At 33.7% G+C, this 22,309-nt stretch overlaps 1 protein-coding gene across 1 annotated transcript; it reads left to right on the top strand.

The window, feature by feature from the left end:
• The first annotated feature begins 20,979 nt into the window (after positions 1–20,979).
• Positions 20,980–22,011, top strand: LOC127559588 (trace amine-associated receptor 3). The gene has a single exon (XM_051993471.1). The coding sequence runs from the start codon at positions 20,980–20,982 to the stop codon at positions 22,009–22,011; it is 1,032 nt and encodes a 343-aa protein (XP_051849431.1).
• Positions 22,012–22,309: the final 298 nt, after the last annotated feature.

Here is a 22,309-nt window from a genome sequence, read left to right as displayed (position 1 = left end):
GATTTTCTGTAATCTTTTTGCTAATATTTTATTTAAGATTTTAGCATCAATATTCATTGGGGAGATTGGTCTATAATTTTCTTTCTCTGTTTTCAACCTACCTGGTTTAGGTATCAGTACCATGTCTGTGTCATAAAAGAAATTTGGTAGGACTCTCATAATCCCTATTTTTTCAAATAGTTTATATAGCATTGGGGCTAATTGTTCTTTAAATGTTTGGTAGAATTCACACGTAAATCCATCTGGTCCTGGGGATTTTTTTCTTAGGGAGTTGGTTAATAGCTTGTTCTATTTCTTTTTCTAAAATGGGACTGTTTAACTTCTTCTTCTGTTAATCTTGGCAAGCTATATTTTTGAAAATATTCTATTTCATTTAAGTTATTGAATTTATTGACATAAAGGTAGGCAAAGTAACTCCTATTTATTGCTCTAATTTCCTCTTCATTAGTGGCGAGTTCTCCCTTTTCATTTTTAAGACAAACAATTTGATTTTCCTCTTTCCTTTTTTTAATCAGATTTACTAAGGGTTTGTCTATTTTGTTGTTTTTTTTCATAGAACCAACTCTTAGTTTTATTAATTCAATAGTTTTTTTTTAACTTTCAATTTTATTGATCTCTCCTTTTATTTTTAGAATTTCAAGTTTAGTGTTGGATTGGATTTTTAAAAATTTGTTTCTTTTCCAGCATTTTTAGTTGCAAGCCCAATTTATTGACCTTTTCTTTCTCTATTTTATGCAACTAAGCCTCTAGAGATATAAAATTTCCCCTTATTACCTCTTTGGCTGTGTCCCATACATTTTGATATGACATCTCATTATTGTCATTTTCTTGGGTGAAGTTATTAATTATGTCTATGATTTGCTGTTTCACCCAATCATTCTTTAATATGAGATTATTTAGTTTCCAATCATTTTTGGTATATTTTCCCTTGGATTTTTGTTGAATGTAATTTTCATTGCATCATTATCTGATAAGGATGCAGTTACTATTTCTGCCTTACTGCATTTGAATTTGAAGTTTTTATATGATCAGTTTTTGTATAGGTTCCATGAACTGCTGAGAAGAAAGTGTACTTCTTTCTGTCTCCTTTTCTAGTATTCTATTTACCTCTTTGATTTCTTTCTTATTTATTTTGTGATTTGATTTATCTAATTCTGAGAGTGCAAGGTTGAGATCTCCCACTATTATAGTTTTGCTGTCTATTTCTTCTTGCAGTTCTCTTAATTTCTCTTTTAAGAATTTAAATGCTACATCACTTGGTGCATATATGTTTAATATTGATATTGCTTCATTATCTACGCTACCCTTTAGCAAGATATAGTGCCCTTCCTATCTCTTTTAATTAGATCAATTTTTGCTTTTGCTCGATCTGAGATCAGGATGGCTACCCCTGCTTTTTTGACTTCACATGAAGCATAGTAGATTCTGCTCCAACCTTTTACCTTTACTCAGTATGTATCTCCCTGCTTCAGGTGTGTTTCCTGTAAGCAACATGTTGTAGGATCCTGACTTTTAATCCAGCCTGCTAACTGCTTCCTCTTTATTGGGGAGTTTACCCCATTGACATTTATGGTTAAAATTACCAATTCTATATTACTTGCCATCTTGTTAGCCCCTGTTTACGCTTTTCTCCCTTCTTTCTCCCTTACCCCCTCCCCAGTATTAAACTTGTGAGCAACACTTATTTCTCACAGCCCTCTCTTTTTAGTATCCCTCCCCCCACCTTAGAGTTCCTTTCCTATCTTACTCCTTTTCTTTACAATTTCTGTATTCCCTTCCATTTAGCTTATTCCTTCCCTTTTCACTTTTCCCCTCCCATTTTCTAATCAGGTGGGAGAAGTTTCACTATAAATCAAATATGTCTAATATCTTTCTCTTTAAGCCAATTCTGATGGCAGTAAGATGCATACTATATTCATCCCCCCCATTCTTTCTCTCAGATATAATAGGTTTCCTTTGCCTATTTGTGAAATGAAGTATCCCCACTTTACCCTTTTCCAGGTACAATTTCCTTTCCATCTCTAGTTTCTAAAGGTAGACATGTATTCTTTATATATCTTTATTGCAGAAATATAGTTCCCAAGATTTCAATTTACCTTTTTGGGTTTCTCTTGAGTTCTATATTTGTAGATCAAACTTTTTGTTTAGTTCTGGTTTTTTCAACAAAAAGATGAAATTCGCTTATTTCGTTGAATGTCCATCTGGAAGAAGATGCTCATTTTGTCTAGGTAAGTTATTTTTGGTTGCATACCAAGTTCCTTAGCCTTTTGGAATATCATATTCCAGGCCCTTCGATCCTTTAATGTGGACGCTGCTAGGTCTTGAGTAATCCTTATTGTGGCTCCTCTATATTTAATTGATTTTTTCTAGCAGCTTGCAGTATTTTTTCCTTCATCTGATAGTTCTGGACTTTGGCCACTATATTTCTTGGTGTTTTGCTTTTAGGGTCCCTTTCAGTAGGTGATCAATGAGTTCTTTCAATTTCTATTTTACCCTCTGTTTCTATAACTTCTGGGCAGTTCTCTTTGATACTTTTCTGGAAAATAGTGTCCAGGCTCTTCTTTTCATCATATTTTTCAGTGAGTCCAATAATTCTTAGATTGTCTCTCCTAGATTTATTTTCCAGGTCTATTGTTTTCCCAAGAAGGTATTTGGTATTTTTTCCATTGTTTCATTTTTTTGTTTTGTTTTGTTTTGCATGACTGATTCTTGTTGTCTCCTCGAGTCATTCAACTCCATTTGTTCAATTCTGATTTTCAATGAAGTATTTTCTTCACTCACTTTTTTTTATAACTTTTTCTAATTGTCCAATTGAATTTTTAAGTGAGTTGTTTTGTTCTATGGAATTTTTTTCCATTTCGCCAATTTTATTTTTTAGAGAGCTATTTTCTTTTTCCATTTCACTAATTCTGTTTTTCAAGTATTTGATTTCTTGATCCACTCTATCTTTAAATGAATGGGGTGACTTCTCCAGATTCTCTTGCCAAGGTTCCCTTTCCTTTTCCCATTTTTCTTCTATATCTCTTGTGAGATCCTTTTTAATTTCTTCTTTGAGAGTCTTTTGTGTTGAGGAGCACATAATCCCCCTCTTTGGGGATTCATCTGGAGACAGTCTGTTTTTAGTTTCCTCAGGGATTAAATCTGCTCTCTATCCATATAGAAGCTATCAATGGTTAAGGTCCATTTAAATTTTGCTCATTTTGTCAGAGAAGAATCAAAGAAACCAAACTGGCAATAATAATAATAATAATAAAAACCAAATGCAGTCTGCTTTTTTGGGGGGAAGAGGGGGACTGATGATGTTACCAAGCTTCCTCTACAGACTGTGGGGAGGGCAGCAGTGAGGTACTAGCAGGACAGCAATGTCTGTATTTGCTCTCTGAAACTCTGAGACTGTGAGAGTGTGCTGAGACACTGCAGGTGGGTATGGCCAGGTCCTGAGAGACCCTAGCTTTTCAGAGTTATAGTCTTCACCCGCTGTGTTTTTAGCTTCTCTGCTTGTCTACTGGTTTGCTGCCAGGACAAAATATCCAATACTGTAGCAAAGCTCTCCCCACAGAGATGGCTGAGATCACATCCTGACCTAGAAAAAATAACAAAATTCATTTGGAAGAACAAATGCTCAAGAATTTCAAGGGAATTAATGAAAAAAAAATCATATCAAAATTATACAGCAGCAGTCATCAAAAGTATTTGGTACCATACAGCTAAGAAATTAGACTAGTTGATCAGTGGAATACGTTAGGTTCACAAGTCAAAATAGTCAATAACTATAGTAATATAGTGTTTGACAAACCCAAAGACCCCATATTTTGTGATAAAAATTCAATATTTGATAAAAACTGCTGGAAAAACTGGAAATTAGTATGGCAGAAACTAGGCATTGACCTACACTTAACACCATACACCAAGATAAGGTCAAAATGGGCTCATGATCTAGACCTGAAGTATGATATCATAAATAAATTAGAAGAACATAGAAAACTTTACATCTCAGGCCTGTAGAGAAGGAAGGAATTTGAGACCAAAGAAGAACTAGAGATCATTATTGATCACAAATAGATAATTTTGATTATATTAATTTAAAAAGTTTTGGTACAAACAAAATGAATGCAGACAAGAATAGAAAGGAAGCAATAAACTGGGAAAACATTTTTATATTCAAAGGTTCTGATAAAGGCTTCATTTGCAAAATATATAGAGAATTAACTCAAATTTATAAGAAATCAAGCCATTCTCCAATTGATAAATGGTCAAAGGATATCAACAATTTTCAGATGAAGAAATTGAAACTATTTCTAGTCATATGAAAAGTGGTCCAAATCATTATTGATCAGAGATAACTCTGAGATAACACTACACATCTGTCAGATTGGCTAAGATGACAGGAAAAGATAATGCGGAATGTTGGAGGGGATGTGGGAAAATCGGGACACTGATAAATTGTTGGTGGAAATGTAAACAAATCCAACCATTCTGGAGAGCAATTTGGAACTATGCTCAAAAAATTACCAAACTATGCATACCTTTTGACCCAGCAGTGTTACAACTAGGCTTATATCCCAAAGATATCTTAAATGAGGGAAAGGGATGCACATGTGCCAAAATGTTTGTGGCAGCCCTTTTTGTAATGTAGCTAGAAATTGGAAACTTAATGGATGCCCATCAATTGGAGAATGGCTGAATAAATCATGGTGTATAAATTTGATAGCACACCATTGTTCTGGAAGAAACAACCACAGGATGATATCAGAGAGAATTGGAGAGACCTACATGAAATGATGCTAAGTGAAATGAGCAGAAACAGAAGATCATGATACATGGCAACAAGAAAACTGTACAATGATCAATTCTGATGGACATGGCTCTCTTCAACAGTGAGAAAATTCAAACCAGACAGATCCAATTGTTCTTTCTTCTTGTTCACTTGTTCACTTCTGTTATGTTTGCTTATATTTTGTTTTCCTTCTCAGGTTTTTTTCTTTCTAAATCTGATTTTTCTTGTGCAGCAAGATAACTATATAAATATGTTTACATATATTGGATTTAACATATCTTTTATCATATTTAACATATTGATCTACCTGCCATCTAGGGGAGGGGGGAGAGGAAAGAAGGGGAAAATTTGGAACATAAGGTTTTGCAAGGGTCAATGATTACCCATGCATATACTTTGTAAATAAAAAGATATAATAAAATTTTTTTAAAAACCACAAATATAGCACTGACGTCTCAATCAGGAAAAACTAAAACAGAGAAAGAAAAGTATAGACCAATAATGAATATTATTGCAAAATTTTTAAACAAAATACTAGCAAGGCAATTACAGCATTACAAGTACTATACTCTATAATCTGGTAGGATTTATGCTAGGAATGTAAGGTTGGTTCACTATTAGGAAAACTATCAATACAATTTACCAAATCAATAAAAAACCAAACAGAAATAATATGATCACCTCAGTAGATGCTGAAAAAGCTTTTAATAAAATAGAGCACTCATTCCTCTTAACAAACCTTAGAGAGCAGAGGAATAAAAGGAATATTCCTTAAAATAATATGCAGTCTCTACCTAAAACCATCAGTAAGCATTATCTGTAGTGGGGATAAATTAGAAGCTTTCCCAATAAGATCAGGGATGAAGTAAGTATACTTATTAACATCACTATTATTCAATATAATATTAGAATCTTAATTATAGAATTAAGAAAAAAAGAAATTGGAAGATTAGAATAGATAATGAGGAAGCAAAACTATTATCCTTTGATATAATGATATACTTAAACAACCTTAAAGCATTAATAAAAATTACTTGAAATAATTAACAACTTTAGCAAAGTTGCAGAATAGATTATACACCCACATAAATCATCAGTGCTTTTTTATATAATTAATAAAGCCCAGCAGCACGAGAGAAATTCCACTTAAAATAACTATTAATAATATAAAAGGCTTAAAAGTCCACTGCTGAAGACAAACTAGGAACTATATGAACTAGAACTATATGAACAGAATTACTTAACATTTCATATAAATAAAATCAGATATAAGCAATTGAAAAATATCTATTGATCATGGGCAAGGCAGGCCAGTATTAAAAAAATGACAATTCTGCCCAAACTAATTTACTTCTTCAGTGCCATACCAATCAAACTACCAAAAAAAAATCTAAAGATCAGAAATTTCAAAGTAATTAGTGAAAAAAAATACAAAGGAAAGTGGTCTAGCAATAATATCAGATCTAAAATCACATTATAAAGCAGTAATCATCAAAACTATCTGGTATTAGCTAAAAAATAGTGATGAATTGGTGCAGTAGACACTGTACTTGATGACTATACTAAGCTAGTGTTTGAAAAAATCCTAAGACCTCAACTTTTGGGGTAATAACCTACTATTTGAAAGAAAGTGCTAGAAAAGTTAGAAAATAATAGGCTATAAACTAGATATAGACCAAACCTCACATTGTGTACAAATATTTGGTTAAAATGGGTGTATGATTTGGACATAAATGGTGACACCATATGTAAATTAGAAGATCAAATAATAGTCTACCTGTCAGATCTATGGAAAGGGAAAAATTCATGATGAAAGAAGAGATAGTGTTATGAAATACAACATAGATAATTTTGTCTATATTAAATTAAAATGCTCTTGTACAAATAAAGTCAATGTAACCAAGATTAGAAGGAAAGCAGAAAACTGGGAACCAATTTTATAGCCAGTGTTTCTGATAAAGGCCTCATTTGTCTAATACATAGAGAACTGAATCAAATTTACAAGAATATGTCATTCCCCAAGTGAGAAATGGTCAAAGGATATGAACAGACATTTTTCAGATGAAGAAATCAAAGTTATCTATAGGTATATGAAGAAATATTTTAAATAATTTTGATTAGAGAAATGTAAATTGAAACAAAAGAAAAATGATAAATGTTGGAGAAGTGAGAAAATTGGAACACCAATTCTCTGTTAGTGGGGTTGTAAACTGATCCAACTAGTCTGGAGAGCAATTTGAAACTATGCTCAGATCTATAAAACTGTGCATAAGATTTGACCCAGCAATACCACTACTATCTTTGTATCTCAAAGAGATCATAAAAAAGGGGAAAAGGATAAACATGAATAACTATTTATAGCAGCTTTTTTTTTTGGTGGCAAAATGTTGGAAATTGATGGCATGTCCATCAATTAGGGAATGACTGAATAAGCTATGGTATGTGAATGTAATGGAATACTATTGTGCAGTAAGAAGAGATGAACAGGCAGATTTCAGGAAAAAAAACTGGAAAAACTTGTATGGATTGAAGCAAAGTGAAATGAATATAGCTAGGAAAGCATCAAACTCAGAATCAGCAACATTGTGTGATGATCAGCTATAACTGACTCAGCTTTTCTAAACAAGCAGCACAGTGATCTAAGACAAGTACAAAAGACTCATAAAGAAAAATACTATCCATAACTAGATAATAAACATTTACTCTGATGCAGATCAAAGCTTATATTTTTCAGTTACTTTATTCTTTCTAATTTTTTTCCTTTGATCTGTTTCTTCCACAACTATGGTTATTATGGACATATGTTTTATATGATGGCACATGTATAAGCTATATAAAATTGTCTACTGTCTTGAGAGGAGATGAATAAAAATTTGGAATTCAAAATCCTGTTAAATGAATGATAAAAAATTTCTTGACACATAATTGAGAAAAATAAAATACTACTTTAAAAAAGGAGTTAATTCTTTAAAATGAAGAGCAGTCTAATTTCAGAAAATCCTGGAAAAAAACTTACAAAAATTGTTGCTGAGTGAAGTAAGCAGAACCAAGAGAACTTTATACACAGTAATAACAAGATACTGTGATAATCAACTGTGATGGACTTGGCTCTTCTTAACAATGCAATTATTCAAAGCAATTCCAATATAGACTTGGGATGTAAAATTCCATCTGCATCCAGAGAGAGAATTAAGGAGACTGAATGTAAACTAAAACATTTTGATTGATTTTTTTGTTTGTTTGTTTTTCTTTTTCATTTTCCCTCCTTTTGATCTTATTTTTCTTGAACAATATGATAAAATAAAAATATGTATAAAAGAATTGCACACATTTAACTTATATCAGATTTCTTTCTATCTTGGGGAGGGAAGAAGTAAGAGATATAGGGAGAAAAATTTGGAACACAGTATTACAAAAATGAACATTGAAAACTATATTTACATGTATTTAGAAAAATAAATTACTAATGAAAAATGTTCATGATGTAATTTGAATATTGGCATTGTTGGATTAGTATGTCATTTTTCAATTGTTAATATGTTGCTTCTTGCTCATCAGTGGCAAGACAATTCTTTTAAGGCTCTTTTCAAGGGTGGGAATTGTTTGCATTGATATAGTCATTTTCTTATATAGTTATCAGTGTATCTTTACAGGCTTCATGTGTCCTGTTGGCATTAGATTATGGCTAAAAACTGAGCAAAATTAAATGACCCACACATAGATTGAACAGTCTTCTATAATACAGTTTCTTCTCTACTGTTTTCACAAAGCATCTATATATTTGTATCATCAGAACATTAACTTGTGGGGAAAATCTATGATTTTTCATTCTTATTTTTCAGCAAAAAAAACTGAAACTCAGGAGAATTATTTCAAGATCTTTAAAACTATAAATCTGTATAATCTATCTCTATATTTATATATATATGTGTGCGTATATATGTTATACACACACACATACACATATATATGCTATACACACACACACACACACACACACACATATATGCTATACCTATCTATATCATCTATTCGCCTATCCATCCTCTATTTATCACCAATCTAATCTATATATCTATCAATCTATGCATCCATATATGTATATTTCAGCCTATTATTACAGACCTATGCCTGCTATACCTTCTCCTCTGGGTTCTGGGAGGTACATTGAGAAGTTATGAGACATCCTTTCTCTAATTTATGTTTCCTACTCATTCTTTATGTTCTAACCCACTGTTAAATATTAATGATTAGCACTTTAGTTCCATTTTAATCTCAATTAACGGACTTCCGGTTAAGATGGCGGAGAGGAGGCTCACAGTTGCATAAGCTCCGCGCTTTCTCTCACTATCCACTTCATTACAAGCCTCTGAATCAATGCTTGACTGAAAAAAACCCACAAATAGTTACCAAGAGAAGCCATCCTTGAGATCCGCCAAGAAAGGTCTGTCTTTACTGGAGGGCTGGGGCGGTTTTAGATCGGGCGCAGGCTGAGGGCAGCGGCAGTGAGAGCACGGGAGCAGAGCTGAGAGGGGGTGGGGAGTGATCGTAGCCGTCTCTGGGGGGAGAGCTTCGCTACAGGTTTGGAACCTGCAGCAAGTCAACAGCCCAGCAGAGAAGCTAAAAACACTGGGGCTGAAGAACACAACCGCAAACAGCTGGAGTCTCTCAGGACCTGGCCGCCCCCCCCTTCCCCCCCCTCAGTGACTCAGCACGCTTTGGGATCTCAGAGCGCAGGCGCAGCACAGTCCTGCTAGTGCCTCACTGCTGCCACCTGCAGTCTGTAGAGGAAGCTCGATAACACACCCAGCCCCCCCCCAAAGAAAGACTCCAGTTTTTTCTGTTTTTCTTTGGTAGTTTGTCTCTGATTAATAGACAGAATGAGCAAGAAGCTGAAGAGGACTTTAACCCTTGACAGCTTCTACACAGATAGAGAGCAGACTCTAAATCCTGAGGAGACTAAAAACAGGCAGTCCCCAGGTGATTCCCCAAAGGAGGAGATTGTCTGTTCCTCAGCACAGATGAACCTCATAGAAGTGATTAAAAAGGCTCTCACAAGGGAGCTAGAAGAAAAATGGGGAAAGCAGAGTGAGGCTTGGCAAAAGGAGAAGGAAGCTTGGAAAAGGAGAGGGAGGCTTGGCAAAAGAGCCTGGAGAAGTCAGTTAAAGAGAGAGTGGATAAAGAAGTAAAATCCTTGAAAAATAGGATTAGTGAACTGGAAACAGAAAACAGCTCTCTAAAAAACAAAATTGGCGAAATGGAAAAAAATTCCACAGAACAAAAGAACTCAATTGGACAATTAGAGAAAGATTTTAAAAAAGTGAGTGAAGAGAATACTTCACTGAAAATCAGAATTGAACAAGTGGAATTGAATGACTCGAGGAGACAAGAAGAATCAGTCAAGCAAATCCAAAAAAATCAAACAATGGAGAAAAATGTGAAATACCTTCTGGGGAAGACAACAGACCTGGAAAACAGATCCAGGAGAGACAATCTGAGAATCATTGGACTCCCAGAAAAACATGATGAAAAAAAGAGCCTGGACACTGTCTTCCAGGAAATTATCAAAGAGAACTGCCCAGAAGTCATAGGAACAGAGGAAAAAATAAACATTGAAAGGATTCATCGATCACCCACTGAAAGGGATCCTAAAATCAAAACACCAAGGAATATAGTGGCCAAATGCCAGAACCCTCAGATGAAAGAAAAAATATTGCAAGCGGCTAGAAAAACCCAATTCAAGTATCAAGGAGCCACAATAAGGATCACCCAGGATCTGGCAGCATCCACATTAAAAGATCGAAGGGCCTGGAATATGATATTCCGAAAGGCTAAGGAACTTGGTATGCAACCAAAAATAACTTACCCAGCGAGAATGAGCATCTTTTTCCAGGGAAGAAGATGGACATTCAACGAAGTAAGCGAATTTCATCTATTTCTGATGAAAAAACCAGAACTTAACAAAAAGTTTGATCTACAAATATAGAACTCAAGAGAAATCTAAAAAGGTAAAGATTAATCTTGGGAACTATATTTTGACTATATAGATGTATAAAGAATACATGTATACCTTGTTCTAGAAATTGATGTGGAAAGGACATTGTACCAGAAAAAGGGTAAAGTGGGGGTAGTACATCTCATGAAGAGGCATAGGAAACCTATTATATCTGAGAGAAAGAATGGAGGGGGATGAATATAGTGAGTATCTTACTGCCTCAGAATTGGCTTTAAGTGAAAAATCTTAAGACATATTCAATCTATGGTGAAACTTCTCCCATCTCATTGAAAAGTGAGAAGGGAAAAGTGGAAAGGGAAGGAATAAGCTAAGCGGAAGGGAATACGGGAACTGGGAGGGAAAGGGGTAAGATAGGGGGAGGAACTCTAAGGCGGGGGGAGGGACACTAAAAAGGGAGGGCTGTGAGAAGCAAGGGGTGCTCACAAGCTTAATACTTGGAAGGGGGGGAAAGGGGAAAGAAGGGAGGAAAGCATAAACCGGGGTTAACAAGATGGCAAGTAATACAGAATTGGTCATTCTAACCATAAACGTGAACGGGGTAAACTCCCCCATAAAGAGGAAGCGGTTAGCAGAATGGATTAAAAGCCAGAATCCTACAATATGTTGTTTACAGGAAACACACCTGAAGCGGGGAGATACATGCAGGTTAAAGGTAAAAGGTTGGAGCAAAATCTACTATGCTTCAGGTGAAGTCAAAAAAGCAGGGGTAGCCATCCTGATCTCAGATCAAGCTAAAGCAAAAATTGACCTAATTAAAAGAGATAAGGAAGGACACTATATCTTGCTAAAGGGTAGCATGGATAATGAAGCACTATCTATATTAAACATATATGCACCAAGTGGGGTAGCATCTAAATTCTTAAAAGAGAAACTAAGAGAGCTGCAAGAAGAAATAGACAGTAAAACTATAATAGTGGGAGATCTTAACCTTGCACTCTCAGAATTAGATAAATCAAACCAGAAAATAAATAAGAAAGAAGTCAAAGAGGTAAACAGAATACTAGAAAAGCTAGATATGATAGATCTCTGGAGAAAATGTAATGGAGACAGAAAGGAATACACTTTCTTTTCAGCAGTTCATGGAACCTATACAAAAATTGACCATATATTAGGACATAAAAACCTCAAACTCAAATGTAGTAAGGCAGAAATAGTAAATGCATCCTTTTCAGACCACGATGCAATGAAAATTACATTCAACAAAAAAGCAGGGGGAAGTAGACCAAAAAATAATTGGAAACTAAATAATCTCATACTAAAGAATGATTGGGTAAAACAGCAAATCATAGACATAATTAATAACTTCACCCAAGAAAACGATAATAATGAGACATCATACCAAAATGTATGGGATGCAGCCAAAGCGGTAATAAGGGGAAATTTCATATCTCTAGAGGCCTATTTGTATAAAATAGAGAAAGAGAAGGTCAATGAATTGGGTTTGCAATTAAAAATGCTAGAAAAGGAACAAATTAAAAACCCCCAGTCAAACACTAAACTTGAAATTCTAAAAGTAAAAGGTGAGATCAATAAAATTGAAAGTAAAAAAACTATTGAATTGATTAATAAAACTAAGAGTTGGTTCTATGAAAAAACCAACAAAATAGACAAACCCTTAGTAAATCTGATTAAAAAAAGGAAAGAGGAAAATCAAATTGTTAGTCTTAAAAATGAAAAGGGAGAACTCACCACTAACGAAGAGGAAATTAGAGCAATAATTAGGAGTTACTTTGCCCAACTTTATGCCAATAAATTCGACAACTTAAATGAAATAGAAAAATTCCTCCAAAAATACAGCTTGCCCAAACTAACAGAGGAAGAAGTAAATATCCTAAACAGTCCCATCTCAGAAAAAGAAATAGAACAAACTATCAATCAACTCCCTAAGAAAAAATCCCCAGGACCAGATGGATTTACATGTGAATTCTACCAAACATTTAAAGAACAATTAACTCCAATGTTATATAAACTATTTGAAAAAATATGGTACTGATACCTAAACCAGGTAGGCTGAAAACAGAGAAAGAAAATTATAGACCAATCTCCCTAATGAATATTGATGCTAAAATCTTAAATAAAATATTAGCAAAAAGATTACAGAAAATTGTCACCAGGATAATACACTATGACCAAGTAGGATTTATACCAGGAATGCAGGGCTGGTTCAATATTAGGAAAACTATTAGCATAATTGACTATATCAATAACCAACCAAACAAAAACCACATGATCATCTCAATAGATGCAGAAAAAGCATTTGATAAAATCCAACATCCATTCCTAATAAAAACACTTGAGAGCATAGGAATAAATGGACTTTTCCTTAAAATAGTCAGGAGCATATATTTAAAACCATCAGTAAGCATCATATGCAATGGGGAAAAACTGGAACCTTTCCCAGTGAGATCTGGAGTGAAGCAAGGTTGCCCACTATCACCATTATTATTTAATATCGTATTAGAAACACTAGCCTCGGCAATAAGAGTCGAGAAAGATATAAAAGGAATTAGAGTAGGCAATGAGGAAACCAAACTATCACTCTTTGCAGATGATATGATGGTATACCTAGAGAACCCCAGAGATTCTACCAAAAAGCTATTGGAAATAATTCATAATTTTAGCAAAGTAGCTGGCTACAAAATAAATCCCCATAAATCCTCAGCATTTTTATACATCACCAACAAAACCCAACAGCAAGAGATACAAAGAGAAATTCCATTCAGAATAACTGTTGATACCATAAAATATTTGGGAATCTATCTACCAAAGGAAAGTCAGGAATTATATGAGCAAAATTATAAAAAAGTCTCCACACAAATAAAGTCAGACTTAAATAATTGGAAAAATATTAAGTGCTCTTGGATCGGCCGAGCGAACATAATAAAGATGACAATACTCCCTAAACTAATCTATTTATTTAGTGCTATACCAATCAGACTTCCAAGAAAATATTTTATTGATCTAGAAAAAATAACAACAAAATTCATATGGAACAATAAAAAGTCGAGAATCTCAAGGGAATTAATGAAAAAAAAATCAAATGAAGGTGGCCTAGCTGTACCTGATCTAAAATTATATTATAAAGCAGCAGTCACCAAAACCATTTGGTATTGGCTAAGAAATAGATTAGTGGATCAGTGGAAAAGGCTAGGCTCACAAGACAGAATAGTCAATTATAGCAATCTAGTGTTTGACAAACCCAAAGCCCCTAACTTCTGGGAAAAGAATTCATTATTTGATAAAAACTGCTGGGATAATTGGAAATTAGTATGGCAGAAATTAGGCATGGACCCACACTTAACACCATATACCAAGATAAGATCAAAATGGGTCTATGACCTAGGCATAAAGAACGAGATTATAAATAAATTAGAGGAACATAGAATAGTTTATCTCTCAGACTTGTGGAGGAGAAAGAAATTTGTGACCAAAGATGAACTAGAGACCATTACTGATCACAGAATAGAAAATTTCGATTACATCAAATTAAAAAGCCTTTGTACAAATAAAACTAATGCAAACAAGATTAGAAGGGAAGCAACAAACTGGGAAAACATTTTCACAGTTAAAGGTTCTGATAAAGGCCTCATTTCCAAAATATATAGAGAACTGACTCAAATTTATAAGAAATCAAGCCATTCTCCAATTGATAAATGGTCAAAGGATATGAACAGACAATTTTCAGAGGATGAGATTGAAACTATTACCACTCATATGAAAGAGTGTTCCAAATCATTATTGATCAGAGAAATGCAAATTAAGACAACTCTGAGATACCACTACACACCTGTCAGATTGGCTAAGATGACAGGAAAAAATAATGATGAATGTTGGAGGGGATGCGGGAAAACTGGGACACTAATGCATTGTTGGTGGAGTTGTGAACGAATCCAACCATTCTGGAGAGCAATCTGGAATTATGCCCAAAAAATTATCAAAATGTGCATATCCTTTGATCCAGCAGTGTTTCTATTGGGCTTATATCCCAAAGAAATACTAAAGAAGGGAAACGGACCTGTATGTGCCAAAATGTTTGTAGCAGCCCTGTTTGTAGTGGCTAGAAACTGGAAAATGAATGGATGCCCATCAATTGGAGAATGGCTGGGTAAATTGTGGTATATGAATGTTATGGAATATTATTGTTCTGTAAGAAATGACCAGCAGGATGAATACAGAGAGGCTTGGAGAGACCTACATGAACTGATGCTAAGTGAAATGAGCAGAACCAGGAGATCATTATACACTTCGACAACGATATTGTATGAGGACATATTTTGATGGAAGTGGATTTCTTTGACAAAGAGACCTGAGTTTCAATTGATAAATGACGGACAAAAGCAGCTACACCCAAAGAAAGAACACTGGGAAACGAATGTGAACTATCTGCATTTTTGTTTTTCTTCCCGGATTATTTATACCTTCTGAATCCAATTCTCCCTACGCAACAAGAGAACTGTTCGGTTCTGCAAACATATATTGTATCTAGGATATACTGCAACATATCCAACATATAAAGGACTGCTTGCCATCTAGGGGAGGGGGTGGAGGGAGGGAGGGGAAAAAAAAATCGGAACAGAAATGAGTGTCAATATAATGTAATTATTAAATAAAAAATAAAAAAAAATAATCTCAATTAACCTTTATGAAGGCATTTTTACCACAAACATTTATCTATCTATCTATCTATCTATCTACACACCTATATGTACACAAACAGGCATATGTTTTTTGTTTGTTTGTTTTTGCTGAGGCAATTGGGCTTGTGACTTGCCCAGGGTCACACAGCTAGGAAGTATTAAGTGTCAGATTTGAACTCAGATTCTCCTGACTTCAGAACTGGTACTCTATCCACTGTACAACCTAGCTGCCCCAGGCATATGTTTTTGCATGTATGTACAGATACAGATACACAGCTCTCTGCCTCTCTCTCTCTCTGCCTCTCTCTCTATGTATATATGCAAGAACTTGGGTAGCTAGCTCAGCAGCATGTATCTACAAGTAAGTTCTTTTCAGGAACAAAATACAAAAACATCAAATGTTAATACACAGGGAAATTAACATAGAAATACTAGTCTCCCAAAAGTGGATTATATGAAATTATAACAGAGAAGTTTCACCAAATTCTCAGCCCTTTCATAGATAAATCGGACCCACAAAATGGGATATCTTATAACACCATTAGCAAAAATTGACTTTTCCCAGTTTTCATATCTTGTCTGAAAATAGCTCCAAGGACAGCAAGAGGGAAGTGGCAGAACTAATATTAGGATCCAGATCTCTTTAACTTCTAGGCTAATTTTTTAAATTCAATAAACTTGATTTTCTAATTTGATAGTAAGATATATGAAATTTAAACAACTTTCCTTTGCAAACATTCATAATCAAAGAATAAGACTTTTATCAAAACACCGAAATAATGAAACATAACCTAGAAAAAACAGCTAGCTACACATTAGACAAGGTTCAGTTGAAATTTACAAGACAGAAAATATCTGAACATTTAGAAACATTGAGTTATATGCTGATACCTTCATGGCATAAAATCCTAGTGATTATAAAATTATACTTAAACTCTGAATTCTTCAGAGAGAAGAGAGAATAGTCTTTGGGGAATCTCAAACAGACAGAGGATTTTTCACTACTCCTTTGGGGAGATGGAATTAAAAAGAGCAATTCCCTTAGTTTTCTGCACTTAATTTGTCTTTCAGTACTTCTAGCATTTGGGTTCTGTTTTCCTTGAGGAAAACCAGCTCTCCTGAGTGTTGATACAAAAACCATAAAAAGCCTGCTATTTTAGCCTGTAGCTTATTCCTTAATCAAGCTTCCAAGAGGCCTACTCTTCAAATCCCATAAATAAAAAAATAAATCAAAGATATTCACAGAATCAAGACTGACTCCTCAAGACAAGGAAAGTGCTGAACTCACTAAATACAGGTGAAAATGTAGTTATCTTTCCTACATGTCTTTCTTTTTCAAAAATACTAAAAATGAATAAATAGTGAAAACAAATTTAACATTGCTAGAATGAGGATTGCAAAATAAGCTGAGAAATAAACAGCATGGTATGATGTAAGGATTTGAACTCAGAGGATTTGGATTCAAATCTCAGTTATACTAATTATTATGTTTACATGATCTCTACATGAGAAACTGAATCAGTTAGTTTCTCAGGGCCACAGTTTCTTTTTTAGTAAAATGAAGGGGTGTGATGAAGTCCTTTACAGTTCTTTCCAGACAAATTTATAATCCTATGACTATACTACTCAAACTAAAATAAACATTTGAAAAAAAACAGAAAAAGATTTTTAATAGTAGAAAGGCAGAAAATATAAATTCTTAGTTTTCATTTTTAATTCACTGAGAAAAGACAAAATACTCATATACTATAATGTATTAAAAGAGATATGATAAAAACTGAATGATTCAGTGTTATTGAATCATTCAATTATTACATGTTTGAACCATTCAAAAGTTCTGTTTTGATGTTGGTGATTTGATATGATAATCATATCAGAAATTTAGAATTACAAATGTCTTTAAATTCATCATTCTATTGCAACACCCTCGTTTTATAGATGAGAAATAGAAGTAGAGAAAACCTATAAAATTTGCCTAAGATCACAAAGATTGTAAATAGTAAATATCTGGAAACTCAAGTCATTCTTACTCCAAATCCATTCCTCTTAAGACTATACCATCTGAGAAGAGTCTTGTTTTTAATTCATTATTTGTCAGAGACATAAATATCCCACTATTTTGGTCTTGTTGAGCATATTGGGAAGAGCCTTAAGATGTAAGTCTGGAGGCTTGAATTAAAGACATAGTTCTGTTTGAAACTGAGAAATCAATCTATTTGCCACTACTGTGCTAGGCAGTAGGGACACAAAGACAAAAAGAAAATCCCAGTTCTCGAGGAGGTTATAATCTATTGTTCTATGACATAATTTAACTTTTCTGGGACTTTGCCTATTTATTAAATGCATGAAAAGTACTTTTCAAATCTTAAGGTATTTATAATCTATATCAAATTGCTTGTTGTCTTGGGGAGGGAAGAGGGGTGAAGAAAAGGAGAAAAATTTGAAACATTAAGGTTTTGCAAAGGTGAATTGTTGAGAACCATCTTTGAATGTATTTGGAAAAACAAAATTCTATGAAAAATAAAACTATCAAATCTTAAAGAATTACATAGATTATAGATAATGTTGTTATTATCTATTAAATAAGGAATTCATATTAGTTTGGGATTCATGAACAGATTTCTGAGGATCCTTAAATTGGATGGAAAAATGCATCTTTGTTTCCACTAACTTTTGGATTCCTTTGTAATCCAATATATTCTGTTTTACATTATTCTGAGAAAGAATTCTATATACTTTTCTGATGGCCAAGGAGATCCATGACACAAATAAAAAGATTTTAAAAAATTTTCAGATCTTTTTCAGAGTGACTGGGTTGAGTTACTGTACCCCCAGTTTGCAATATTAACGTTGTTTTAAAAATTGAAAGCATATACATGCAATTTAAATCCAATTCCCTATTACATTTAATTTTATTTGATTACTTGATCCTGGAGTAGAAAACCTCAAAAATCCCTTCAAGTTCTAAAGTCCTATTTCTACAAGCAGTATTTCTTCTATTGTATAACCACCATGTATTCTTTTGAATCTGAGAAGCTATCAGATCAATTGTCATTGCTGCTTTTCCAATTTCTGTCTAGCAAAACCTCCCTGCAAGTACTTTAATGCAAAATCAGTTAATTTTAGTATCACTTTTAAAGGGACCTTGGTGAACAAGGAAAAAATATTGGACATCTAGAATGCTATTCTAAGTCTCTTCTCTAATTCCCTTGAGCTCTCTGAATCTCAGTTTCACCATCCAAATGGGGATAATAATATTGACTCTAAGGATTTTTGTAAGAATTGAGTGAGATAATTTCAATGAAATGCTTTGCTAAATAACTGGAATATTATTGTTGAGACTATTATGATTCTCCATAACTGGGTCTCATTACATTTTCTTATGATGGGCCAGAGTCAAGTGTTCTAAAACTCATTTGGTTGTTTTTCTTTTTCTTTTTTTTAAACCACTTTGAAAAACTCTTACTCCTCTTTAAATCAAATGTGCTACATAATATTTATTCCCCAGATTCATGTAATATTTCTTGTGAGGATGTTCTTTATCTTACCCACCCTTTTTATTCAAGCCAAGGAAATATTCCTCAAGATTTTTTTCCATATGATCACTAAACTATTTATCTATCTACTTATTCATCATCATCAACAACTATCATCTATTTAGCTAGGTGGTATAGAGAACAGAGTGCTGGGCTTAGAATTAAGAAAGTTAAATTCTATTTCAGATACTGTATGATCCAGTGCAAATCACTTAATCTCCTTCAACCTCAGTTTCCTCTTTTGTAAAATGATAATAGTACTTATGTCACAATGTTGTGGGAAACAACTGATATATGTAAAGTGTTTTGAAAGCCTTTAGTTATTATATGGGCTATTTGTTATTATTACTATTATTCCACGAAAAAACAAATGTCTTTCAATTTGTATCCTCTGAATACCATTCCCCTTTAGATTTTCATAATTGCTATTATTTATCTTCTTCCTTTTAGGCTTCAAATAATGCAATTGTATATATTGTCAACATATAGCAAAGAAAAATAGAAAAATGATAATTGTGCTTTTCCATTTTTACTGTTTTCCTCATTTATATGGTAAAGTTTCCTTTTTTGTGGGATTCATGTACTTACTATTGCTTTAAATGTTTTTCATAGTACAAGAAAGTACACTGCACTCAAAATGACTTTTCTAACTATCATAAGTTGGAATGCACTATTAGAAATCTTCTCCTTTGAGCTGAGAATTGTTTGAATAACTGCATCACTAAAATACCAGATATAAATTTTTTTCACAATATTTCATAAGATATATGCTATAAAGTCTCTATGTTTACCAATTGGATTTGTGAAATAAACAATTTCCTTTCAATTATTTTGTCTTTTAGCATATTGTATTTTAATAAAATGGTTTCAAAGTTATCTTTGTTGATGTTTTGAATAGGACAAGGCTTTTTTCACAATGATAATTGTACTTGAACTGAGAAATAAAAGTTCTGTCCAGATAAAAACCAAAAGCTGCATATTTCATATGAACTTTTCTTTCTTAGTTTGCCTGTTAAACATTCCCTTTTTCATTCCCAGCTAATTTTACATATGAGGAAACAGAGGCAAAGAGAGTTAAGTGACTTAAACCAAATAACATAGCAAGAAAGTGTCTGCCCAAGGCAAGATTTGAACTCAGGTTCTCCATGTGGTCAATAGGTCTCTCCCTTAACCATGAGGACAGAATAAGAAATTTTGTCAATAATTTTGTGGCAATCTGTGATTACTATCAGTATTTTGATCAGTTTATTCTTAAATCAGAAAAGATAATAAAGTTAGCTGGCTATGAACTGTTTCAGATGAAGCCATCGACACTTCTAGTCAAAAAAAATCCCTTTAATAATATGTTCTAGAAATTTACCAGTAATAGAAGCTCAATGATCTAAAATTGCCATGTTCTATCATCTTTCTTTTTTTGAAAATTGAGACATATATACTTCTTTAGTCCTGCAACTTGCTTTTGCAGGTAACTTATCTGACAATAGCTCTATTTTGCAAAGTCCAGTCCAGTTTAAAATATTGATTATCAAATTCATTGATGACATAAGGATGAAAGAAATGGTTAAAATGTTGACTAGTGGAATTAAACTTCAAAATAATTCCAAGAATACCTCTAATATTTTGGCATTGAAAATTTCAAAGCAATATAAGGATCATTCTGAGAAATATTAATTATTGTTTAGCAAAGAGTACTGGAAAAGATTGATGAAAATATTTTTACCAAGAAATATAAAAAAATAATCATAAACATGAACTACTATTCACCCAGAATATAATAAAGAGATAATTGAAAAATCTGTTCAAGTTTGTATTTTACTGTTTGCTGTTAAAGAGGAATCAGAAAAGAGTCAATGACTATAATTTTCTTATTCAGGAGTTTCCCAAGATCTTATATTAACAAGTAACATTAATTTTTGCTGCTATTAGGGGCTGAAAATTGCTGCATAATTTTTTGGAAGAAGAAGAAATGTGGCTAAAGGTTTTCTTCTAAAGATCTGCACAGAATAAAAGGTCATGGATATTACTTACATTCCTTCTGACTTATCCAGTTGTCCAAAATTTGGGAATAAATCCTGCCCACCTACCTCCAGACCACTTTCCACTAGAATCATAATGTATTCATTCATGACAGGAGCCATGTTTATCACTATCTTTGGAAACCTTGTTATAATGATTTCCATATCTCATTTCAAACAGCTTCATTCCCCTACCAACTTCCTGATCCTCTCCATGGCAACTACTGATTTTCTGCTGGGATTTGTCATTATGCCTTACAGCATGGTCAGATCAGTAGAAAGCTGTTGGTATTTTGGAGATGGTTTCTGTAAATTCCATGCAAGCTTTGACATGATGCTGAGCCTTACTTCCATTTTCCATCTCTGTTCTATTGCAATTGATCGGTTTTATGCTGTCTGCTACCCTTTGCACTACACTACCAAGATGACCACATCCACAATAAAGAGACTGCTGGCTTTTTGCTGGTCAGCACCAGCCATCTTCTCCTTTGGTTTGGTCTTATCAGAAGCCAACGTCTCAGGCATGGAGACCTATGAGATTCTTGTTGCTTGCTTCAAATTCTGTGCTCTCACTTTCAACAAGTTCTGGGGAACCATACTCTTTACTACCTGTTTCTTTACTCCTGGCTCCATTATGATTGGTATCTATGGGAAAATTTTCATAGTTTCCAAACGACATGCTAGAGTAATTAGCAACATGCCGAAAAATACAAAAGAAGATAGTAGAAAAAATATCTCTAAGAAAAAAGACAGGAAGGCAGCCAAGACTCTGGGCATTGTAATGGGGGTGTTTCTAGCTTGCTGGTTACCATGTTTCATTGCTGTTTTGGTTGACCCATATTTAGGCTATTCTACTCCTATGGTGGTGCTAGATCTTTTAGTGTGGCTTGGGTATTTCAATTCTACCTGCAATCCATTAATTCATGGCTTTTTTTACCCTTGGTTTAGGAATGCACTTAAGTACATTTTGTCAGGAAAAATCTTTAGTTCACACTCAGGTACAGCAAATCTATTCCCTGAAGCCCATTAAAAGTTGTACCAGCAAAGTGAATGAAAAATGAAATTTGAGGCTCTTAGCATTCTGATCTTCAAATAGCTGATTCCATATGGTTTATGCCACTAATTTGTAATGTTCTGGATAAATTATATATGATATGCTTGAGTGTTACATATACCACCTGCATTCATTGATTCAACTAAAATTTATGAAGCTTTTAGTGTGTCCTCAGAAGTGAGTATTAAAATGTATGAAAAGAGGGTTGCTGAGAAGATATTTGGAACACAATCCCTAATTGGAGTTTCATTCACCATCTTGGGGTCATACTTAA

This window comes from Antechinus flavipes, chromosome 4, assembly GCF_016432865.1.
Source record: "Antechinus flavipes isolate AdamAnt ecotype Samford, QLD, Australia chromosome 4, AdamAnt_v2, whole genome shotgun sequence".
Classification (NCBI taxonomy): domain Eukaryota; kingdom Metazoa; phylum Chordata; class Mammalia; order Dasyuromorphia; family Dasyuridae; genus Antechinus; species Antechinus flavipes.
This window is presented reverse-complemented; position numbering and strand designations above follow the sequence as displayed.

What these genes read in the sequence shown, in the direction of transcription:
- LOC127559588 (XM_051993471.1), top strand. Translation starts at nt 20,980, where the DNA reads ATGGATATTACTTACATTCCTTCTGACTTATCCAGTTGTCCAAAATTT.